General features: G+C 39.4%; 2 protein-coding genes across 3 annotated transcripts in view; one reads left to right on the forward strand and one right to left on the reverse strand.

Annotated features, from left to right (window-relative positions):
• Nucleotides 1-207: 207 nt before the first annotated feature.
• Nucleotides 208-11,348, forward strand: IVNS1ABP (influenza virus NS1A binding protein). 2 transcript variants are annotated; one of them, XM_009275828.2, is made up of 15 exons: nucleotides 208-445; nucleotides 859-1,106; nucleotides 2,465-2,591; nucleotides 2,929-3,098; nucleotides 3,183-3,258; nucleotides 4,030-4,203; nucleotides 4,594-4,719; nucleotides 6,104-6,211; nucleotides 8,360-8,486; nucleotides 9,023-9,247; nucleotides 9,402-9,523; nucleotides 9,706-9,832; nucleotides 9,921-10,052; nucleotides 10,215-10,388; nucleotides 10,872-11,348. In XM_009275828.2, exons 3-15 carry the CDS (start codon nucleotides 2,481-2,483, stop codon nucleotides 11,123-11,125), a joined length of 1,926 nt encoding a protein of 641 aa, XP_009274103.1. In that variant the 5' UTR covers nucleotides 208-445; nucleotides 859-1,106; nucleotides 2,465-2,480; the 3' UTR covers nucleotides 11,126-11,348. The 2 variants fall into 2 exon arrangements, with proteins under 2 accessions (XP_009274103.1, XP_009274104.1); XM_009275829.2 differs by having other exon boundaries at nucleotides 2,469-2,591.
• A 2,082-nt stretch (nucleotides 11,349-13,430) lies between these two features.
• The window catches only part of SWT1 (SWT1, RNA endoribonuclease homolog), a 38,665-nt gene continuing 32,926 nt past the window's right edge, over nucleotides 13,431-19,169 (reverse strand). Inside the window, exon 19 of the mRNA XM_019471176.1 lies at nucleotides 13,431-14,857. Coding sequence (XP_019326721.1) covers nucleotides 14,752-14,857 — 106 coding nt within the window. The 3' untranslated portion in view covers nucleotides 13,431-14,751. The remainder of the gene's footprint in view (nucleotides 14,858-19,169) is intronic.

Genomic DNA, 19,169 nt, shown 5'->3' on the forward strand with positions numbered 1-19,169 from the left:
GATACAAATACAGTTTTGCAATTGCAGTGGGGAACTCAAGTGGATTAAGTGATCAATGTCTTCCTGAGGTGGCATCGGGGTCATGGAAAGTTCCAGGGTGTTTGTTGCCTGTTCCCTCCCTGCTGCTGCTCCTCCTCTTCTCCCCTCCCCAAAAAAGCCCAGCATAAACAGTCCACCGGCATGCAGAATCCCAACAAAGCTACCCCAGTCTGCACTGCCAGTGCAGAACTTGACCAGAACTTAACAGATTCTGTTTGCAGGGTAGCAAAGGGACTCTTCATCAAAGAAAGTTATCATCGAAATAGCGATTTCTGACTTATAATTCTTTTTGGAAGTACTGGAGACATGCCCAGTCGTTTCAGACATGTCCTTAATCCATCTTCAGTCCATTTTAGGCATTCAGTAGAAGAAGGATATAAGTAGATGAGTACAGGAAAAGCAAAAGGTAGGAGGCATGTGGATGGGTTTCTTTTTTTAAAATTTAGTCATTTTTGTTGTGTTACTTAAGAGTTATCTACTTGTGTCAGCAAGCAATAATGATCTAGATATAGCAAGTGCTGAAGGTTAGAGTTGGTAAGGAATTGTCTAAAAATGGGATTCAGCTGTTCTAACTTTTTCTCTAAGCACTAATTTAGCCATTTCTCTCTGTGGGTATAAAAATTGATGTGGTTGACCTCTCGTTAGGTATGAGAATATATTGGTGTCAATATGTAAGTTTTCAGGCTGTTTTCTTTTTGTGAAGAAAAACTTCTTTGTTTGGGTCAGGAACTTCTACTTTAAGACACTATTAAAGTTTTATCTGAAATACATGGTAGTACTATCTATTGTGCTCACTTGGTAACTTCTCCTTTATTGCAGATTATGATGCATGATTATCACAGAAGAAATTCATGTCTATAGCTCTTAAGGACTTGATTACATCATCTTCAAGCCTGATAGTTTTGGAATCCATATTGCAGCTGCAAAGACACATCTGCTTTTGCATTTCAACAAACATCTTCCCTGTCAGAAGATACCGAAACTGAAGTGCTCTGTTTTAACACAGTGATACCATTGGATTATTTTAACATCTCCCAGTTAAAAATTTACAGTAATATATTTGCTAGGTAAGTTGATACTGTTAGCTGCGTATACAATAGTTAATAGTTTTGCTGAAATTCTGTAGCTTTAAAACCTTGCTGTCCTTTTTTTAATAAAACACAACAAATGAAAGTGTATACAAATGGATAATAATCTTTGTAATTAAGATTATTGTTGCCAGTTTAGGGTCAAATTATTTCAGTAGTAAGTGAATTTAAAATAAATGGATTACCACTAGAATATTTTTGTGTGGGGCTTGCTATTTTTATTACTGATTTTTTGCTAGCCACCTTATCTGTTTTGGGGGTTTTCTTGTTTAGTCTGATCTTCAGAATTTTCTTAAATTTCAGATGGAAATATAAGTTGTTGCTGGTAACATTAGTAGCATCCCACATATTCTTTCCTCTAAAATTGTTGAGGAAAGTATACTTTTATATTGCTAGCATACTCATGTTAGCAGCTCAAACTTACAAATTTGATTTTTTTTTTTTTTAATTATTATTTCAAATTCAGTAGGTCACCTTAGGGTCATATTTTTACTATTCTTAATTAGCTTCCTATTTGTAAAGTGGACTTTTCCTAAAAGTGCTTAGCTAAAAAAAGAGTCAATTAAATGACATATAAAATAGCCTCCAAATTCAGAAGTTAGTTTCCTGAAGTTATTTTTCCAATCTTGGTCCAATTTACCTGAGGTGGTATGTTTGTATATGGGCAAGATCTTCAGGGGAAGTTGTTTTAGCTTTGCGATGACTTAAAATATATGGTTGTTGTTCAGAATGTATTTAATTCTGTTTGTTTTGTTGGTGCTAATGTTCTTCCATGACTTCCAGCTACTCTAAAATATTTACTTAAGTCATTACTCATAAAATTAAACAAAAAAATATTTCTATAGCTATACTTGCACTTCGCTAGTTACTCTAAATTCTCAGTTCTTATTTTTCAATGTAGCTGGTTTTTGGGTCTGTGCAAAAAATGAAGCTGACCGGTATGACAGATACTGTGCAGTGAGCAGAAAATAGTGATGAATCTACCAAATCCGATCTTTATAGAGGGGAATAAAGCTTCTTGTGTAATCCAGTGGTTTCCAACTTGCTCCCACAGAGCTAGCACAGGTTCAGCATGTAGTTTTGGAGTTGATATCTACTGAAGTGATGTGGATAAGTTAAAAGTTTTGGCCTTACTCTCTGAAAATCATTAATCCAGTCAATCCAAAGGATTGTTGGCAACATGTACTCATCAGCAGTAGTACTCTTCTAGGCTTTTTTTTGAGATGGATTTTTTTTTTTAATTTCCCATAAATGTTTGTTTACAAACAATGTGCTAATAGTACTTCTATACTGAAGCAAAATGTTGTATCTCTAAACTTTATATATTCTGTTTTCAGCCAGACCAACACCAAAATGATTCCTAATGGATACTTGATGTTTGAAGATGAAAACTTCATCGAGTCATCTGTTGCCAAATTAAATGCCTTACGTAAAAGTGGTCAGTTCTGTGATGTCCGTCTCCAGGTAACTTTTTTCTGTCCGAGTATGATGGCTGAATGCAGCGGGGGTTTTGTTACACTGTGTAATGCTATATGCCTCATTGATCGTGAGGCATGAGATTTTTAGAATCTGATTTTTCTGAAAAATGCATACTTAAAAAAAAAAAATAAATCAGATATACTTTGAGAGAAGCAATGCTAACATTATTTTCAGCTGACGTAAATCGGACACTGTATTGATTTGAAAAATTGATTTGAACTGTGACATTCACTTGGGTAGGTCTTTATACTATTATAATACAAACGTACTTTAAAAAAATTCTTACCAACATGTGGGTTTCTTATTTGTGTTTTAAATAAAGGTATGTGGACATGAGATGTTGGCGCACCGAGCTGTGCTAGCTTGCTGCAGTCCCTATCTGTTTGAAATCTTCAACAGTGATAGTGATTCTCATGGAATTTCCCATGTTAAATTTGAAGATCTCAATCCAGAAGCTGTTGAAGTTCTGTTGAATTATGCCTATACTGCTCAGTAAGTAATTTTCACAGAAACTAGAGGGAGTAGATTTTAATTTAAAAAATCAAAATAATGAAGATAAATTTCTTTCTGTAATAGGTTAAAAGCTGATAAAGAACTGGTGAAAGATGTATACTCTGCAGCAAAGAAGTTGAAGATGGAGAGAGTTAAGCAGGTACAGTTCTCTGCTCTTCCAGAAGTCCATTCTGCTTTCTCAGGCTGACAGCATTATGCTTTTTGGTGTTAATGAGACAAAAATTTATGATTCTGTGGAAAAAGCGCTCAGCAGATAAGCTTCTTTAGATGTTCATTAGCATTGTATTGATTTGAGTGACGTCAGTATGTATTGCTTCCACTTGTGTTATCTTTGGGCTGAAGGGTTCTCTGAAGTTAAATTTTGTATTTGTGCTCTCATATGAGCAAAACAGCTTCTCAATCACAGCTGGTTACTTACCTTCAGGTTCGTGGAAGCGGTGGTGTGTTTGGTTGCGTTGCGGGGCATAATTAAACCTGTAAATCTGTGGCAGTGATATGTGAAAAAAGAACAATCCGCACACTCCTGAACATAAGTTTGGTAGAGCTTGACTTTAGAACTTACTATTGCCACAAATGGTGATACCTTTGACAAGGGAATTGGGATTCTTATCTTCACTTGACTGCAGATAAGCAGTTTTGAATAGATGTTCAATAGAAAAGCATGGGGTCAATGTATATGTGAGTAGCTTTCAAATGTGTATGACTTTTTTTTTTTTCTTTTTAATATATGCATATTCCTATGGAAGGCAACATTTCATTTACAGCTCTAGCACAGGGCCGGGGGGATGACAACAGACAGTCACTATTCTGCAGATAGAAAACAGCTGTTGCTGTATGTTGGGGTGGATAATTTAAACATATAAAAATCTTGTCTACTTGTAAACTAAGATGCAGCCTTTTTTCTTAAAAGGTTTGTGGTGACTACTTGCTCTCCAAGATGGATGTTCAGAGCTGCATCTCTTACCGAAACTTTGCAAGTTGTATGGGAGACTTACGTTTGTTGAACAAGATCGATGGCTACATTCAGGAACATCTCTTACAGATTTCAGAACAGGAAGAATTTCTCAAACTTCCACGGTTAAAGGTTAGTTTAAGTTTGTAGACTTCCTTCTGGTACATGATTTCCAAAAAGCAACCCAAGGAGCAACTATTATGGCTTCCTTTTTGGGAGTAGGAAAACTTGGTGTACTGACTTTTACCAACAATGTGAAAATTCTGGATCTGTATAATATTCATACTACTCTGAACCTTAACTGTAGAGAATACATACTATCATCCTTTCTAAGTGTAAAAGATAACTGCAGTTGTACTTAAACATGCTTCCTAGTTTCAGTGGCATAGGCTGGAAGCTCCTCGTAGATGGTGTTTGCTCTGCGGTAAAGCAAGAGTAATGCTTACTATGTAAAGTACAGTATACTACAAATACAAGGGTACTACCTATAGAGTAAATAATCCTTTCCTCTTCTAATTCAAGCTTGAAGTAATGCTGGAAGACAATGTTGGCCTACCCAGCAATGGCAAATTGTACACAAAGGTAATCAACTGGGTACAGCGCAGCATCTGGGAGAATGGAGATAGACTGGAAGATCTAATGGAAGAGGTTAGTCTTTAAGAAAATGGGATAAAACATCTTCTAAAAAAAAAAAAAGTCAATATGAAGGATGATCCCTTTTTCTTTTATTTTTTTATTTTTTTGACTTTTTTAACTGTGACCCTAAAGAATTTAAATTTTACTGTAGGTACCCCTAAGCTGAGAAACTGGGGGGGTGTTCAGGTGAGCTGAATGAACTGTTCAGTCTGGTCTTCCGCTTTCCTTTTTTGCTCACTATGTGCTGTATAGTAACCTCAAAGTGGCATGTATCTTGCTTTAGAATTGGGGAGGTGGTACTGAAACTTGCCGTAGATTCTTGATGTTTTCCTTTGCAGGTTTTGCTTGTAAATATAAAGTAGGTAAAAGCTTCTAATGGTTGTTCCTCCCCGTTGATTTATCTCCCCATAGGTTTATTAACAAAACTAGGATACCAAGGCTGAAGAACCAAGAAGAAACCTCAAGTGTATTGACACGTACAGAAGCAGCAGTCCTGCCCCAGTTCTCCTAAGAAAATCCGCTGTGGGCAGAGAACGATGATGATGATTTAATGGTGTTTACTTACTCCTTTACAGGATACATTATTTTGAAAGTTGTGTGTTATTAAATGGCTTTACTCATGAATAATAATACTAGATGTAGCCTGGGCAGTATTTAATGGAAAAATTAGTGGGTAGTCTAAATTTTTAATTGGCTAGAGAAAATGGACTTTTCAAAAACCCATGAAACATCAAAATTTTCCAAGTTTGTTATTACAAGCACAGTAGATCTTTGGAAACACTTGTATAGGCAAAAGTACATGTTGATACTGTCATATATTCTCAAGTGTGTATTTCCTCTTGGAAAAACTAATTTTAAAAGCTTTGATCATGTTGAAATTCAGATGCATTTCACTGAAACAGTTGCATCTGACGTTTAGTTGTGGGTGGACAACAGTTTCCTCCAGAACTTAAGTTTGTGCTGTCTTCCCTCATTCCTATACCTTTCCTTTAGAGTCCACTGTTGGCTTCTCTTAACTTCTTTTGATCGAGATAAATATATGTATTTCTCAAAGCAGAAAACTTGTTTGTGGGGATAACGAAAATGCTTGCATGAGATTGTGAATTTGTGTAATTCTGCAAATTAATGTGCCTTTTGCTTGTCTAATGTTTCTGTGCTGGAAAAACAGTAGAAGTCCTTGGAAAATGAAGATTTCTCTCAAGCTGGGAAAGTAAGGAACCTTCATCCAATGTTTGAAGATTGCCACCATGACATCTGCTTCCTTTTAGTTTTGTCATTCTGCTAGATTGAGATGAGATGACGAGAAGTATGCTGGCGACTGCCTTTTGTAATCTGCCTGTAGCTAAGTAGCAATGGAGACAGCAGCCACATGGGTATTCTGTTGTTGTTTTTGCAGGTTCAAACGCTGTACTACTCAGCTGATCACAAGCTACTTGATGGAAATCTGCTAGATGGACAGGCTGAGGTGTATGGCAGTGATGATGACCACATTCAGTTTGTGCAGGTACAAATTGCAGACAGTCTGAGGTAACCCCAGATAGACTGGAGCAGTTTACAGCACACCTGAAGTCTTGGGTACTGTAGCAGAGAAAGCAGCAGTAGCTTTAATGGAGAAATACGTGACGAGAAAGTATCGTTCTCGAATATCGTCCTCTGCTGGAGGCAATGCTTTAGTCTCTGCTTTCTGGTTTTTCGGCAGACTGACGCTAAGCCTTTGCAAAACAGAGTGCTTTAGGTTTGACTTCAAAATAAATCTTATGCTGTTAGAAAAAAGAAGAGGTAGAAGAGCAGTCAGCTGTAACAAGTCAGCTGTGCCTTACAGTCAAGAGACCGTAAAGAAGCACAGACTGCTTGGCTTGCAGTGGAGAATGGCTTATGTGTCTGTTAAATTTTGGCATAGGAAAAGATTCCAGACATAAGTTCTAATCCTTCAGCTGCCGGCGTCCATTTCCTTTGTTCAGCTGCACTGGTAACATGCAAGAGAGATTTAAAAAAGCAGCAGTAGGTAACTTCTGATCTAGAGACAGCTGATGCTTTGACTGTGTACAAATCAGTCTTGTGCTTTTTGAGATGATGACTGGTTTTTTTTTAGTTCTAGCCAGATATTATAATTCTCAACTCCTGAAAAACGCACAGCTTAGCACAATGGAGGCTGTTCAAGAAACAAAGAATAAATAAAGGCTAATAGATGTAAATTATCAATTGCTTTACACAAATTAAGGTTGTTTAAATTCACTGAGTTAGAAGCAAATATATTGTAATATTTTAACTCATAACAGTGGAATGTGCTGATACAAAAGTATACTTCTTGAAATTTTTAGCTAATGTTTATGTAAAACACTCTCCATCCCGGAACATGGATTTTAGAAGTGAAAAGAGAGGAAAATGAAAAGGCAGCTAATCTTCCAGCTTCTTAATTGTTTTTAGTAGGCCTTCACAGACTTCACCACCTTGGGATACTACTCCTTGTAATACTTAAGCTGAGAAGTGAACGTTCAGAAAGTTCATTTTTAGAAATAAGGCCAAGAGTTCTCAACTTTTTCTTTTTTTTAAATCCTTTCTGATAATAAGAATTGCCAGCTTTAGAAATTCTAAACAGTTGAGAGAATTAACACCAGAAACCCACAGATGGCAGTCCTGGAAAAATTGTAACTTTTAAATTTTTGAATTACAAAAGTTTGCAATTTCTGTGACTGTCGAGGCAAGTTAAAGATAAGGGAGTAAGTTCTTAATTGGATGAAGGTTCAGAAATAACCAAAGTGCTATCCACAAATGAATTGGTCTTCATGCTGAGTGGAGTATAGCTCTCAAACTCTTGTGTGTAACGTTATCCATGAGTTAGATGATGTATTTCAGAAGTCTTGTGACAGTTTCCATAGAGATCAGGCTCCAGGGAACTGTGCAAGCATTGCAAACTTGGTACTGTGGTCATAAACTTTGCTGCTAAACAGGACAGAATGTTAACTACTTATGTTTGGTTCTTATGATTCAGAAAAAGCCTGAACAACCCAACCAACTGTGCAGTGTAGTCTAAAATGTGAAATTTGGATTTTTTTTCTTAAATGAGCAAAATAATGTAAGCTACTGTATAAATTTAATTTAAGAAGAAAGCAGAAATCTCCTGTTAGTGGGAAGTATCAAGGGAGTAAAATCCAAGAAACGGCTAATCTGAGCACAGAGAGGAACTGAGGCGAAATTAATTTGTCTTCAGGGAATGAAGAGAATAGTTAATTCACTTCCAAATAGCATTATAATTAACTCAAGTTCCAGAAGCAGAGCTTGTGAGTGAGGCTTAAGTTTGTAGATCAGTTCTCTCCAAATGGATGTAGGTTTTTCCTTAGATTTGAAAATCCTGCTAGTAACGCATACTCTCTTCTAGGAATTTGAACTGATTTCTAGTTAGACACCAGCAGTATAAAGGTGCAGGCACAGGATGAAACGGGTACCAAGATAAGATGTAGGGTGTTTTTTGGCTACTGTTGCTGAGTAGGCAAGATGTTCTGTTGAAAACTTAGGTGTGCTATAAATGATGCTCTGTGGAGGTGGTAGATGAAGTGTTCTCTTGAATAGTTATGTATTAGCTCAGAGAAGCAAAGGTAGAAGGTGGTGTAGTCTCTGGCTAGGTTTCTGTAGCTGCCTTTTGATTTTGCAGAGGAAGCCACCACGTGAGAATGATCACAAGCAGATTATTAGCAGCTCCTCTGGAAGCCTTTCTCCAAATGCTACCATTCAGAGTCCTAAACACGAGTGGAAAATCATTGCTTCAGAGAAAACTTCAAGTGAGTAACTGGGGCAGGGTTTGTCTAAAAGATGCATCTGGTCTGATGTACCTACCACCTCTCACTCCCTGGGGATTTCCTTCAACTTCTGTAAGAAATGCAGAAGTGCTTTTTCTTACTGATGATGCAAGTCAAGTAATTTGCCCAGTAATTTGTGGGATGTTTCTAACATAACTGGGGCCAAATCACTTACATCTTGATTCCTTATTGACAGGGCCATCCCAAATCCCATGGTGTGTATAATTTACCCAGAAAGTCCTAAGGAGGCAGTCTCTGATTAATTAAACAGAGCTATTTGCTGTGTGCATGCGAGGACACTGTTTCCTAGCACATCTTTAGATTGCTGTCTTACGTCCTTTGAGCACTATATTAATAATCTAAAAGTCATATTTTTCAGTAACTAGGCTAACACTTGGAGCCAGTAACCAGAAAAAATATTTTTCACACTTGTAAGTGGAGAAGCCTAATCAGAAGACCCTAGTTGACATTCATCTAAAATATTGTATCAGTGGTCTCTCCTTTTCTCCTGACAACAGGTAACACCTACCTGTGTCTTGCTGTTCTGGATGGTGTGCTGTGCGTGATATTCCTGCATGGCCGTAACAGCCCTCAGAGCTCTCCCACGAGCACGCCACGACTGGTGAAGAGTCTGAGTTTTGAGCTTCAACCAAATGATATCATAGAGAAGCCCATGTCTCCAATGCAGTATGCTCGGTCTGGACTGGGCACAGCTGAGCTTAACGGCAAACTAATTGCTGCAGGTAAAGGAAATAGTAACAATTCTTTAAACTTGCTTGCTTAAGGGGGGGGACATGACAGTGGCTTCTTAACTCTGTACACTCTATTAGTTAGTGTTTGTCAACATCAAAGCTGTTGTCTTTGGAAATGTGGTATCATCTGACCTCTTGCTTTTAGGTGGATATAACAGAGAGGAGTGTTTGCGCACAGTGGAATGCTATGACCCGCAAAAGGACACTTGGACTTTCATTGCACCGATGAGAACACCAAGAGCTCGGTTCCAGATGGCAGTTTTAATGGTGTGTGGTGGGTGCAGAGCAGATGAAAGTGACGTTATGTAAATGTAGGTGGGACAAACACAGCAAACTTTACAAAATGGTAACAGAAGTTGCTTAACTGTAGTTACAACATTACAAAAGTGCTCAGGATTCGAATTGTTGTGTACTTAGATGTGAAGAAGGTATTTATTTTTTCCATTTAGGGGCAGCTGTATGTTGTGGGTGGGTCAAACGGTCACTCGGATGACTTGAGCTGTGGAGAAATGTATGAGCCAGAAATAGATGACTGGACTCCTGTTCCAGAACTGAGAACCAATCGCTGCAATGCAGGTAACACATCTGCAGTTGATTGACTGTTGGGTTTTTTTAAAATTTATTCATTTATTAGCTTACTTACTGTTCTTTCCTATATGAATAGGAGTATGTGCCCTAAATGGAAAACTGTACATTGTTGGTGGTTCAGATCCTTATGGCCAAAAGGGACTTAAGAACTGTGATGTGTTTGATCCTGTAACAAAATCTTGGACAAGCTGTGCTCCCCTTAATATCCGTAAGTTTGCTGTGTAGTTTGGGAGGGAGGGGGAAAAGGGCGATTGCAAAACTGCAGGATTAAAACCAAACAAAAAAAAACATTTAAATTTCAGCCACTATGGCATATTGTTAGTGTGTAACTAACCTGCACTGGGCTGTAACTCCTAGTGTTTGATTGTAGGGAGACATCAGTCTGCAGTGTGTGAGCTGGCTGGGTATTTATACATAATTGGAGGAGCAGAATCATGGAACTGCCTGAACAGCGTGGAGCGTTACAATCCAGAGAACAACACTTGGACCCTGATTGCGCCCATGAACGTGGCTCGACGAGGAGCCGGAGTGGCTGTTCATGATGGTAGGCTTTCGCAGGCTTAAGCAACCTCTTGTGCTTGATGAATTTTTCATGTTAAGCTATGATGTAAGTAGAATACAAAGCTGGGTTCCTTCTCAGGGAGGAAAACAATACAGTAAGAACCTGGCTATGCCTCCAATTTTAATTAAAAACTGTAACCAGTAAACCCAAAAAACTTCTTGTTGTTCTGGGGCATTCGTCCCCACCTCTTTACAAAACATCACCATGGAGCTTCCAGAACTGCATTTGTTTGAATTTGGACTTTGTGCTTATTCTGAAGTAATTTCCAGTCAGCTCTAACGATCAAGAGACCCATAGCAGGTCAGTACTGTAACTTCAAACCTTGAATAAGGCAAAGATTTCTGACAGAAAACCTGAAGTTCCTTCACTTTGGCCAAGTTTGTCTCCCTGGAAAGGAGGCTGTGTTTGGCAACATAGCTGGTGCTTAGCAGTGAAACATTTGCTTTGCTTCCTTTTGATTGATAGGAAAACTCTTTGTTGGTGGCGGCTTTGATGGCTCTCACGCGGTGAGCTGTGTGGAGATGTATGACCCTGCTAAGAACGAGTGGAAGATGATGGGAAGCATGACTACTCCGAGGAGCAATGCTGGCATTACGACAGTAGCAAACACTATTTACGCGGTTGGGGGATTTGATGGCAATGAATTCTTGAACACGGTTGAAGTCTACAATCCAGAGTCAAACGAATGGAGCCCCTACACAAAAATTTACAAGTTTTAAGTGAATTAAACTCCCTTTTCAAACTAACAGGCTTAGTGATGTAATTGTGTTTTAGTAGAGGTACACATGTGAATAGGGTTGGGGAGGGCATAGATGTTGCCAACAGCAACACAGAGCTTTTGCATATTGCATATTAATGTGCTGTACATATTTGTTTTGGAAAGAATATCAAGATGAAGGCTTTTTTGTGTATTTTAGAACTTGTTTTAGGTTTGGGTTTTGTTTTTTGGGTTTTTTTTTTTAAAAAAGCTGACACGCCTGCCAATACCTTATCTTTTATGTGTGCCTTTTTATAACAGTTTTTATATACTCAGCAGAGTATTTTATCTGTTGACATGAAAATGGCAGATAAATGGTTATTGAAGCAAAGAGACAACCTTGGAGTTCATAGAGACCGAGTGGGAGAACTGACTGACTTGCCACTGTACGTGAGCTTCTGAGCTTTTTTGCATATTGCATATTAATGTGCTGTACATATTTGTTTTGGAAAGAATATCAAGATGAAGGCTTTTTTGTGTATTTTAGAACTTGTTTTAGGTTTGGGTTTTGTTTTTTGGGTTTTTTTTTAAGATTTTGAAGATAACGCAAGAGAAACTAGACTTGGGCATATCATTTCAGGAGCTTCCCCCAGTGTTTGTTTTGTCACTTTGCACATAAAATGACTTTTCCTGTAGGATGTGTTCTTGGGGCAGGAAGTGTAAGGTTTACGGGGGATAGTTTTTTTTCATCAGGCCTTGTTTTCCTTCAGTAACTGGAACAATCTGTAACAAGAAGCCTTATTTAAATAGATATAATGGCTATTTTTTTTATTAAAAAAGCTGACACGCCTGCCAATACCTTATCTTTTATGATTGCCTTTTTATAACAGTTTTTATATACTCAGCAGAGTATTTTATCTGTTGACATGAAAATGGCAGATAAATGGTTATTGAAGCAAAGAGACAACCTTGGAGTTCATAGAGACCGAGTGGGAGAACTGACTGACTTGCCACTGTACGTGAGCTTCTGAGCTTTTGCCTCTGCTACAACATTGTAACTTCGTATGCAACACGTTTGGTAGAGCTGAGTGGAGTTTCTGAACGTAACATAGCTGTGACTTTCTAGGATGGAAAGATTATTTTGGCTCCAAATATTTTGACAAAAATGCAGAGGGTGCTTTCTGTACAGCAGTTTTGTTACTATGGGTGAGCTAACGTTTGTAAAACAAAAACTTACGTGTGGGGTTTTTCTCATGGTTTTTAAACTCTTTCCAGTTGACAATGAAAATGTATTCATCTGATTAGTGACTGTCCTAAGTTTATTTTTCTAATATTACAAGCTGAAAGTGTGATAGAACACCAATAACTTGATTTCATATGTGCTCATAGTACTATGTTTTAGTTCACTTTCTCTGTTCATATGGATAAAATGTTGGTTAGGATGACTTGGTGTCTAACGTGTAGTGCTACACACCTAACTCCTGGTGCCAAAATGAGCACTGACTGCTTGCTGCTGATGCAAACACATTAAAGGTACCTTTTGGGAAATCCTTGCACCACAGGATTGCTGTGAAGTGTCTTTGCATCCTTTTCTTTAATGAGACAGTTTACGACATTAAAATAGACATTTCAAATGTATGTAGGTTCAAGACAAAGTAGGATATTTAACCGCCTCCAGCTCAAGTTTGGGCCGAGTAGAAATGGGGGGGGTGAAATGCCATGTACCCCTCCTGCCTGCCATGTGTGTGTTGGTTACCCTCCAGGAATAGGTGTGGTGAGATGAAAAAGGGGCCAAGTGAACTTGATGAACAAAGTGTGTAACCCTGTGGTGAAAAGAAACACCCAATACTGTTGTAGGAGAGTTGATCTGCTCATTCAGCTCTGTAACTCAGCATTAATCAAGTAGCTTTAGGAAATTAAGCCACCAGTGATGGCACTAGTTTCAGTCACCATCACAGTCTTAGTTTACTGCTTTGATTGAGGTCTTACCAGGCTACAGCTGTCCGATCCCACCACCAGTAACAGACCTCTGCTGCAGCTTCTTGCACGCCACATAACACAAGGCAGTCCTGCTGAAGTGGGGCATGAGCAGACCCCTACGCCTACATACTGGAGGAGGAAAACATCAGACCAAAGAAATGTAGTGATTATTCCAAGCTGTAAGGCTGGGTGCATCTGAACAGGGAGAGGCAGTATGAGAAAATAGAAAGTAGCTGTCTTAATCTGTGTCAGCTGTCTTCCCCTGAAGTGGATCAAAAGTAGATGCGAGCTAAGACAGACAGACATCATGTCCTTAAGTTGATCTAGCTTCCTAGATTGATGATACGAATCACCAACATAAGCTTATTTGAGCATAACATACTTATCCCACAGTTGTGGGATTACAACTTGAATGGAAATATCCCTTAAAATGAATTTTGCTCCAACAGTAACTCTACCAACCCACTTCTCTCCCACTTTCAAGTGTCTTGGGGCAAGAGCGGCATCAGACTTGCAGCCACAGTAATTGGGCAAAGTGAAAATAGAGCCATTCAAAGAAACTGCCATGTAGAATTAACTGCCATTTAGTATAACAATAAATTAATTTTTACAATAAAGATTTTACAAATGCGTCCAAAAGTTAATATCAAAATAAACACTTCTAGAACTTTGCCAGTCATCTTATCTCTGTACAAATACATACATAGAAGAGGTAGCTTTCAAGGCCACAGCAGCATTGAAAATGGCTTTTAGAAAGTTTCACAGACTTAAAGCAGTTTTGGAAAGCAACCGCCAGTACCTTCAGATAGAGATGTCACCTGGGGAGCCGAGCCAAGGCGAGTCACGGAGTATAACCCCCGGAGGGAAAAACCACTCATGCCTTTGCAAAAGAAGGTGGCAAAAGAGAAGGATGAGGAGTTTTCCAAAAGAGTGTTGCCAGCAGGTTTCAGATGTATGAAGATTAAGTAGATATTTTAACAAACAAAAACCATCCCTTTCCTCTGAAGAGAGGTCCAGGACAAACACACCTGCATGAGGGTGGGTTTTTTGTTTTGTTTTTTTTTTTTAAAAAAAAAGCATCAATCCCTTTCTTTCCCCGTTCTATGTCCTCTCCTAAGGCTTATAGTTCACTACATAGGATGCATACATTGCATCCGTGTTCTAGTCCTTCATATCGGTAAGGGCAGCAAGCATCACGGGTATCTGGCTTTCTCTTCGGCTGCTTTCCTCTCAGTCCTTTCAGACCCCCAGCTATCACATATATTCTTTTTTCTCCCTTGTCACTTCTCAAGTATCAGCAAAACAAATGCCTTTACAGGAAAAATCCGTGTGAGCCATTAACAGACCTAGGTCCTAACACGAACATTTGGAATTTAGAAGAGCAGCCCAGCACATCTGCTGTATACCAAACCAGCTGTATCAAGTCAGAGCCCCTCGCTTGAGACAGAAAATTCTATTAGCTTGCGATTCTTAGCAGAAATTCTGACATTTAATGTACATATGTAACTAGCTGGTTTTTTCCTTCAACTCAAATACAAAACAGCACCATCGAGAAAAAAGGCGGCAGATGTTTGGTTCCTCGAATATTTCCCTCACACACACCAGAGGAGTTGTTGGACAGGAAAACGCAGGGGGTGAGCACCTCAGCTCCAAACCTTGACCCATGTGTCACAGCCAGCCCCTGTTCTTGGCTTCCCTGTGAACCGATGCGTGACACTGCTTAATAGTGTGTTCCAGCTGGGCCAGCTGGCAACATCCAACTTCTAACCTTTCCCTAGGGAAGAGAAGATACAAAGGTTATCAGGACACAATGGAGCCAATTTTATAGACAGGGATCTTTCCATATATTCCTTTAAAACAAAATTCAAAGGGATTTTAATACCACGCTTTAACTCTGTCAAAAGCAGAGAATACTCAGTATCTCTGGAAATCCAGATGTATTTTTATCTTTGTAGCAAAAGATGAAGTTTATTACAGAGCTGGCTAACCATTGCTGTATCCTGCAGTGACATCTTTAAGAAGGAACAATCCAAGAGCCACACAGCTAACATTAGTTCAGTCTTCTCAACCCAAACCTGAGCCTTCAACTAATAATACAAAATGTTACTGTTTTTTACGCATTTAAGCAGCAAGTCAACTACACATTTCCTACAGGTTTACGTATGTGTTGCAGATAGATAGAAACAAGTTCTATCCACAGTTACAATGCGGTCAGAGACTGATTTTAGGCTTCTGGGATAATCCGACTTCAATCTGCAGCTAGTCCTGCTCCTCTCACACATGCCTGACGCCTGTAATTTTTCTGATAATCTGCAGAGCGTCACCAATCAGAGACAACATTTTACAAGCTTATGCTCCTACAACTTAAATATTGTTTGAATTAGCTACTCCAAAAGGGACTTATGGTCACATGTTCAATATGGGACACCTGCACTGAGAAAAAAAGTACTGTAAGAAACATTTTTTTGGAAACAAAAAAATCCCCTAAGCATGCATTTACAGTAACCGCAGCGATTCCTGTTTTGGAACATACGGCAGGCTGGCAAACGGTGTTGAATGTTTAAATAGCAGCCACTCTAGTTCAACACATGAAAACCCTTTCCAATTTCAACGTTCTTCTGAAAGACAGCGAAACAAAGCTTCCATCCCTCAGAGTGCTTTAATAAAATTTGGCAAAATGACCAGATCCAGGATGTCGTTTCCCCATGCCTAGTTTCATAAAAATCACGTGCAGACACTGAACCACTGCAGGTCTGCTGCATTTTTATTTGCTCACACAGTTTGACCAGTCTTCCCTGTGCAGTTTGCCTTTTTTGCAGTGGTAAAATTGCCAAAATACCTGCTCCTGGTTTTCTATTCGAACTTGGAATTAGATGGTAAAATTGGTTAAATGGTAAATGGCAAGAAAAAGAATAAATCCTCACTTCTACACTTAAGCTAGAGTATTTTGCAAACATATTTGCTATTGCACTTGGGGAGGAAAAAAAAAAAAAATCAACCACAGATAAGGCAGCTGAATTCTAAGAGTTTAAAAAAATGACCTCATGCATACGTAAAAATTGTTATTTTAAACAATTAGCACAGATGTTCATGTTCTTGCTTGTACGAGCATGATGTGCAAGAGATGCAAAAATTCCCCTTCACCCCCCTGGGGAAAAGAAGCATGCGCTTGCCCCTAGTATTGTGTATCCCTCCTGTCGACTCACACCCTCGCAATAGCCCCCCGGCACACGAGGTACTGGTGAAACAGCAACTGCTCTACGCGTTATCCGCTGGGTGATTTCTGCAGGCCCGTCTCTGGTATTCACAGCCAAACATAACCTCTGAGGAGGAGCAGCTACTAGGAATTATTTGTTGCTTTCCTGCTAGGAAAGTGGCTACAAAGCTTGAAACCAGTTGTCCTGACTCAAAATACAATTTAATACAATTTGTAACTAAAAGGGGATATGGTGGAAGACAAAACTATGCAGTTGTGATGTGTATAATCAAAAAGGCAATTTCCATAAAACCCAAGAAGTAGCAGTGACTTTTGCTCTAAAGTTCCTAAAATCAAGGATTTTACACAAACACCTTAAAACAGCCAAACCACAACTCAGCGAAAAGGCAGAGCTCCTTTTTACTTTTGGCTTTTCACTGTATTATGTAAAGGTAGTTTTAAAAAATAATCAGCATTGAAAAGTCACTCATACCAGCTTTCTTGACAGAATGGGGATTTTTGGAAGGTGCAATTCAAACAGTCTTTCATATATTTACATATCATGTATTTACACACAAAATAAATCTCTTGACTACACTGATTTATTATTTAGACTTTTGTTTCAAAAGAGGAATTTAAACCAGATTACATAGAAAACATTCTGTAACTTTGGTTTTCCAAAAGATACCTCCCAACAAGACCGTTTAAAAGGTACTCCTCAAAAAAAGAGGAAAAAAAGCAAGGTTAAGTCACACAAGTGCAGCCTGAGGGCTACCAGACCAGCTTCTGAAATACTTTTATTTTACTACGCTGAGCACAAATTTACACACATTATTTTCTTTATGCCTGTATCGATGCAGATCTATATCCAACAGCTAGATTTGTTAGGGTTTTTTTCTTACTTGATCAACTTCTTTTTATATATATACATATATATTTTTAATACAATTCAAACTAAGAGATGCTTTTAAAAGGATATGCACCGTACCCTCCCAGTATTTTTTGCTCTCACAAGTAACATAAGCTTGGCAAACCAGCACAACAAAGCAGGAGATGAATTCTGTCACAAAGAGCAGCCTAAATGTATAGCATTTCTCCGGCAATAACCTATAGCACTGGCACAGCTCCTCTGATGAAAGACCATCCATCCTCCTGATGAATGAGCTCCATTCATCAGCTACAAACTGCACCTTGACTCAGTTTCGACACTGGGGAGCAAGGCACTACTGGGCAACCAGTAGTAAGCACACACACGGGCTACCAGTTGAGTCTGTGTACAGAACAAGAGCGAACATTGGGGTACCTCAGCAGTACAAGTTATAAACCCTCCGCAGCAGTGAGTGCCTTGACAGTTTTCAAGAAGAGTTCTTAAAAACTAGCGCAGAAAAATATCTCGGCTGAGACACGAATATTTCATTACCCTTACCTCAGTTAAAACTTTCCCTTTGTTATTCTAGTGGGCACTGAGTAATGGGCAAAACGGTAACTAGTATGATACTACATGCAGACTTTTAGGCCCAAGAACACTGCGACAGGTTAATTCAAATGTAGATACTACACCAACTACAAATAATGTTAAACAGGTCAAGAGAGCTCATTTCTGCGCCCTCAAAAACATAGTGGTGGATACTGGATTGCAAATAACTTCCACTGAAACGTGGGACACCAGTGTGGGACACCAAGCTGTGCCAGGCTGGCAGAAAGGGAGGTACAGGACACTGAAAAGGACTGCCAAGGAACAGGAAACGGGATAAGGTTTGCAAATGATGCAGTTAGTACTCCCTGAGGGTATCCGCCAGGCAGTCCCGCGCTTGATCACCACAGACTATGTATCAGGACAATAAACCAAACCGTTGCTCTGGCCACACCACAGATGAAATCTGGCCCCACGGTCGGTAGGACGAGGGGAGGCACAGGGTGCTCTCCTTGGCTAGCAGGGGAACACTTGGCCAGAGGGATCGAGCACGCTGGTATCCAGTGTGGATGGTGGTGCCCATTCCAGACCTGAGGCATTGGCGTCTTCCCAGCCACTGCCTAACACAGTCACTTCCACCTCCTTTGCTAGTTTACTGTGAGGTCGACACAACAAGGTGGAAGAGCAAGAAGAGCAGTAGAAAAGTCATGCATAGCTTTCAAGCAATCTACTTAGACGCCCAGGCCTCTAAAAAAATATATTTTCTTAGTTCAGACAAGATCAGAGGCTTGCAAAACAAAGCCTGAATAATTCTTTCTACCACTTATCCTTTCCATCAAATTGTCATTTATTAAATGGTACAAACTGTTCACTGGTCAACAGTGAAAACTCAAAAGCCTTAGACAGTACTAAATGGGTAACTTTAAGTCTTCACATTAGCTGCTTGCCATAAAAACCAGTGACCTCTCTGAAACACTTCTTGCAATCCAGCAACTCTACTGCCCACAGTGCGCACTTGAATGGGAAGGGAGGGAGGAAGAAACGAGGGCTTTAACTAAACCTCCCTTAATCTACCTAATTCTTCTGATGAAGCAGCTCAGGATTGGCCTGTTCCCATTGTTCAGAAGGGAAAAAACTTCATTCCAATTAAGAAAGATTCACCAGGCTAGGATTTTCATAAACCCGCTTTATCAGACCTGAAGAATCTGTACCGAGGAAGAAATTAGTGGCCAGGCCTGCCCTTTGCTACCTTTGTGTAACCCCGTCTCCTCCCTCACAGGCTACTGCTTCGACCCCTAACAGCGATGTGTAACTGTGACAGATCTCACTCAGTACAATGGAGAGTTTTTGTCTTGTTACAGGGCTTTGCTCTCACCACATCTCAAGTCTCTACCAATATAAGGACAGGGGACATGTGGAAGCAATGGGGGGGGGGGGGGAACCCCCCCAAAAAAGGGGGGGCCTAGGGGCAACGCA

The sequence above is a fragment of the Aptenodytes forsteri genome, unplaced genomic scaffold (assembly GCF_000699145.1).
Source record: "Aptenodytes forsteri isolate BGI_AS27 unplaced genomic scaffold, ASM69914v1 Scaffold289, whole genome shotgun sequence".
NCBI classification, from domain to species: domain Eukaryota; kingdom Metazoa; phylum Chordata; class Aves; order Sphenisciformes; family Spheniscidae; genus Aptenodytes; species Aptenodytes forsteri.

What these genes read in the sequence shown, in the direction of transcription:
- IVNS1ABP (XM_009275828.2), top strand. Translation starts at nt 2,481, where the DNA reads ATGATTCCTAATGGATACTTGATGTTTGAAGATGAAAACTTCATCGAG. An exon ending in AGATGGAGAGAGTTAAGCAG is followed by an intron (nt 3,259 to 4,029) that starts GTACAGTTCTCT and finishes TTTTCTTAAAAG; the next exon opens with GTTTGTGGTGACTACTTGCT. An exon ending in CTGTGCTCCCCTTAATATCC is followed by an intron (nt 10,053 to 10,214) that starts GTAAGTTTGCTG and finishes GTTTGATTGTAG; the next exon opens with GGAGACATCAGTCTGCAGTG.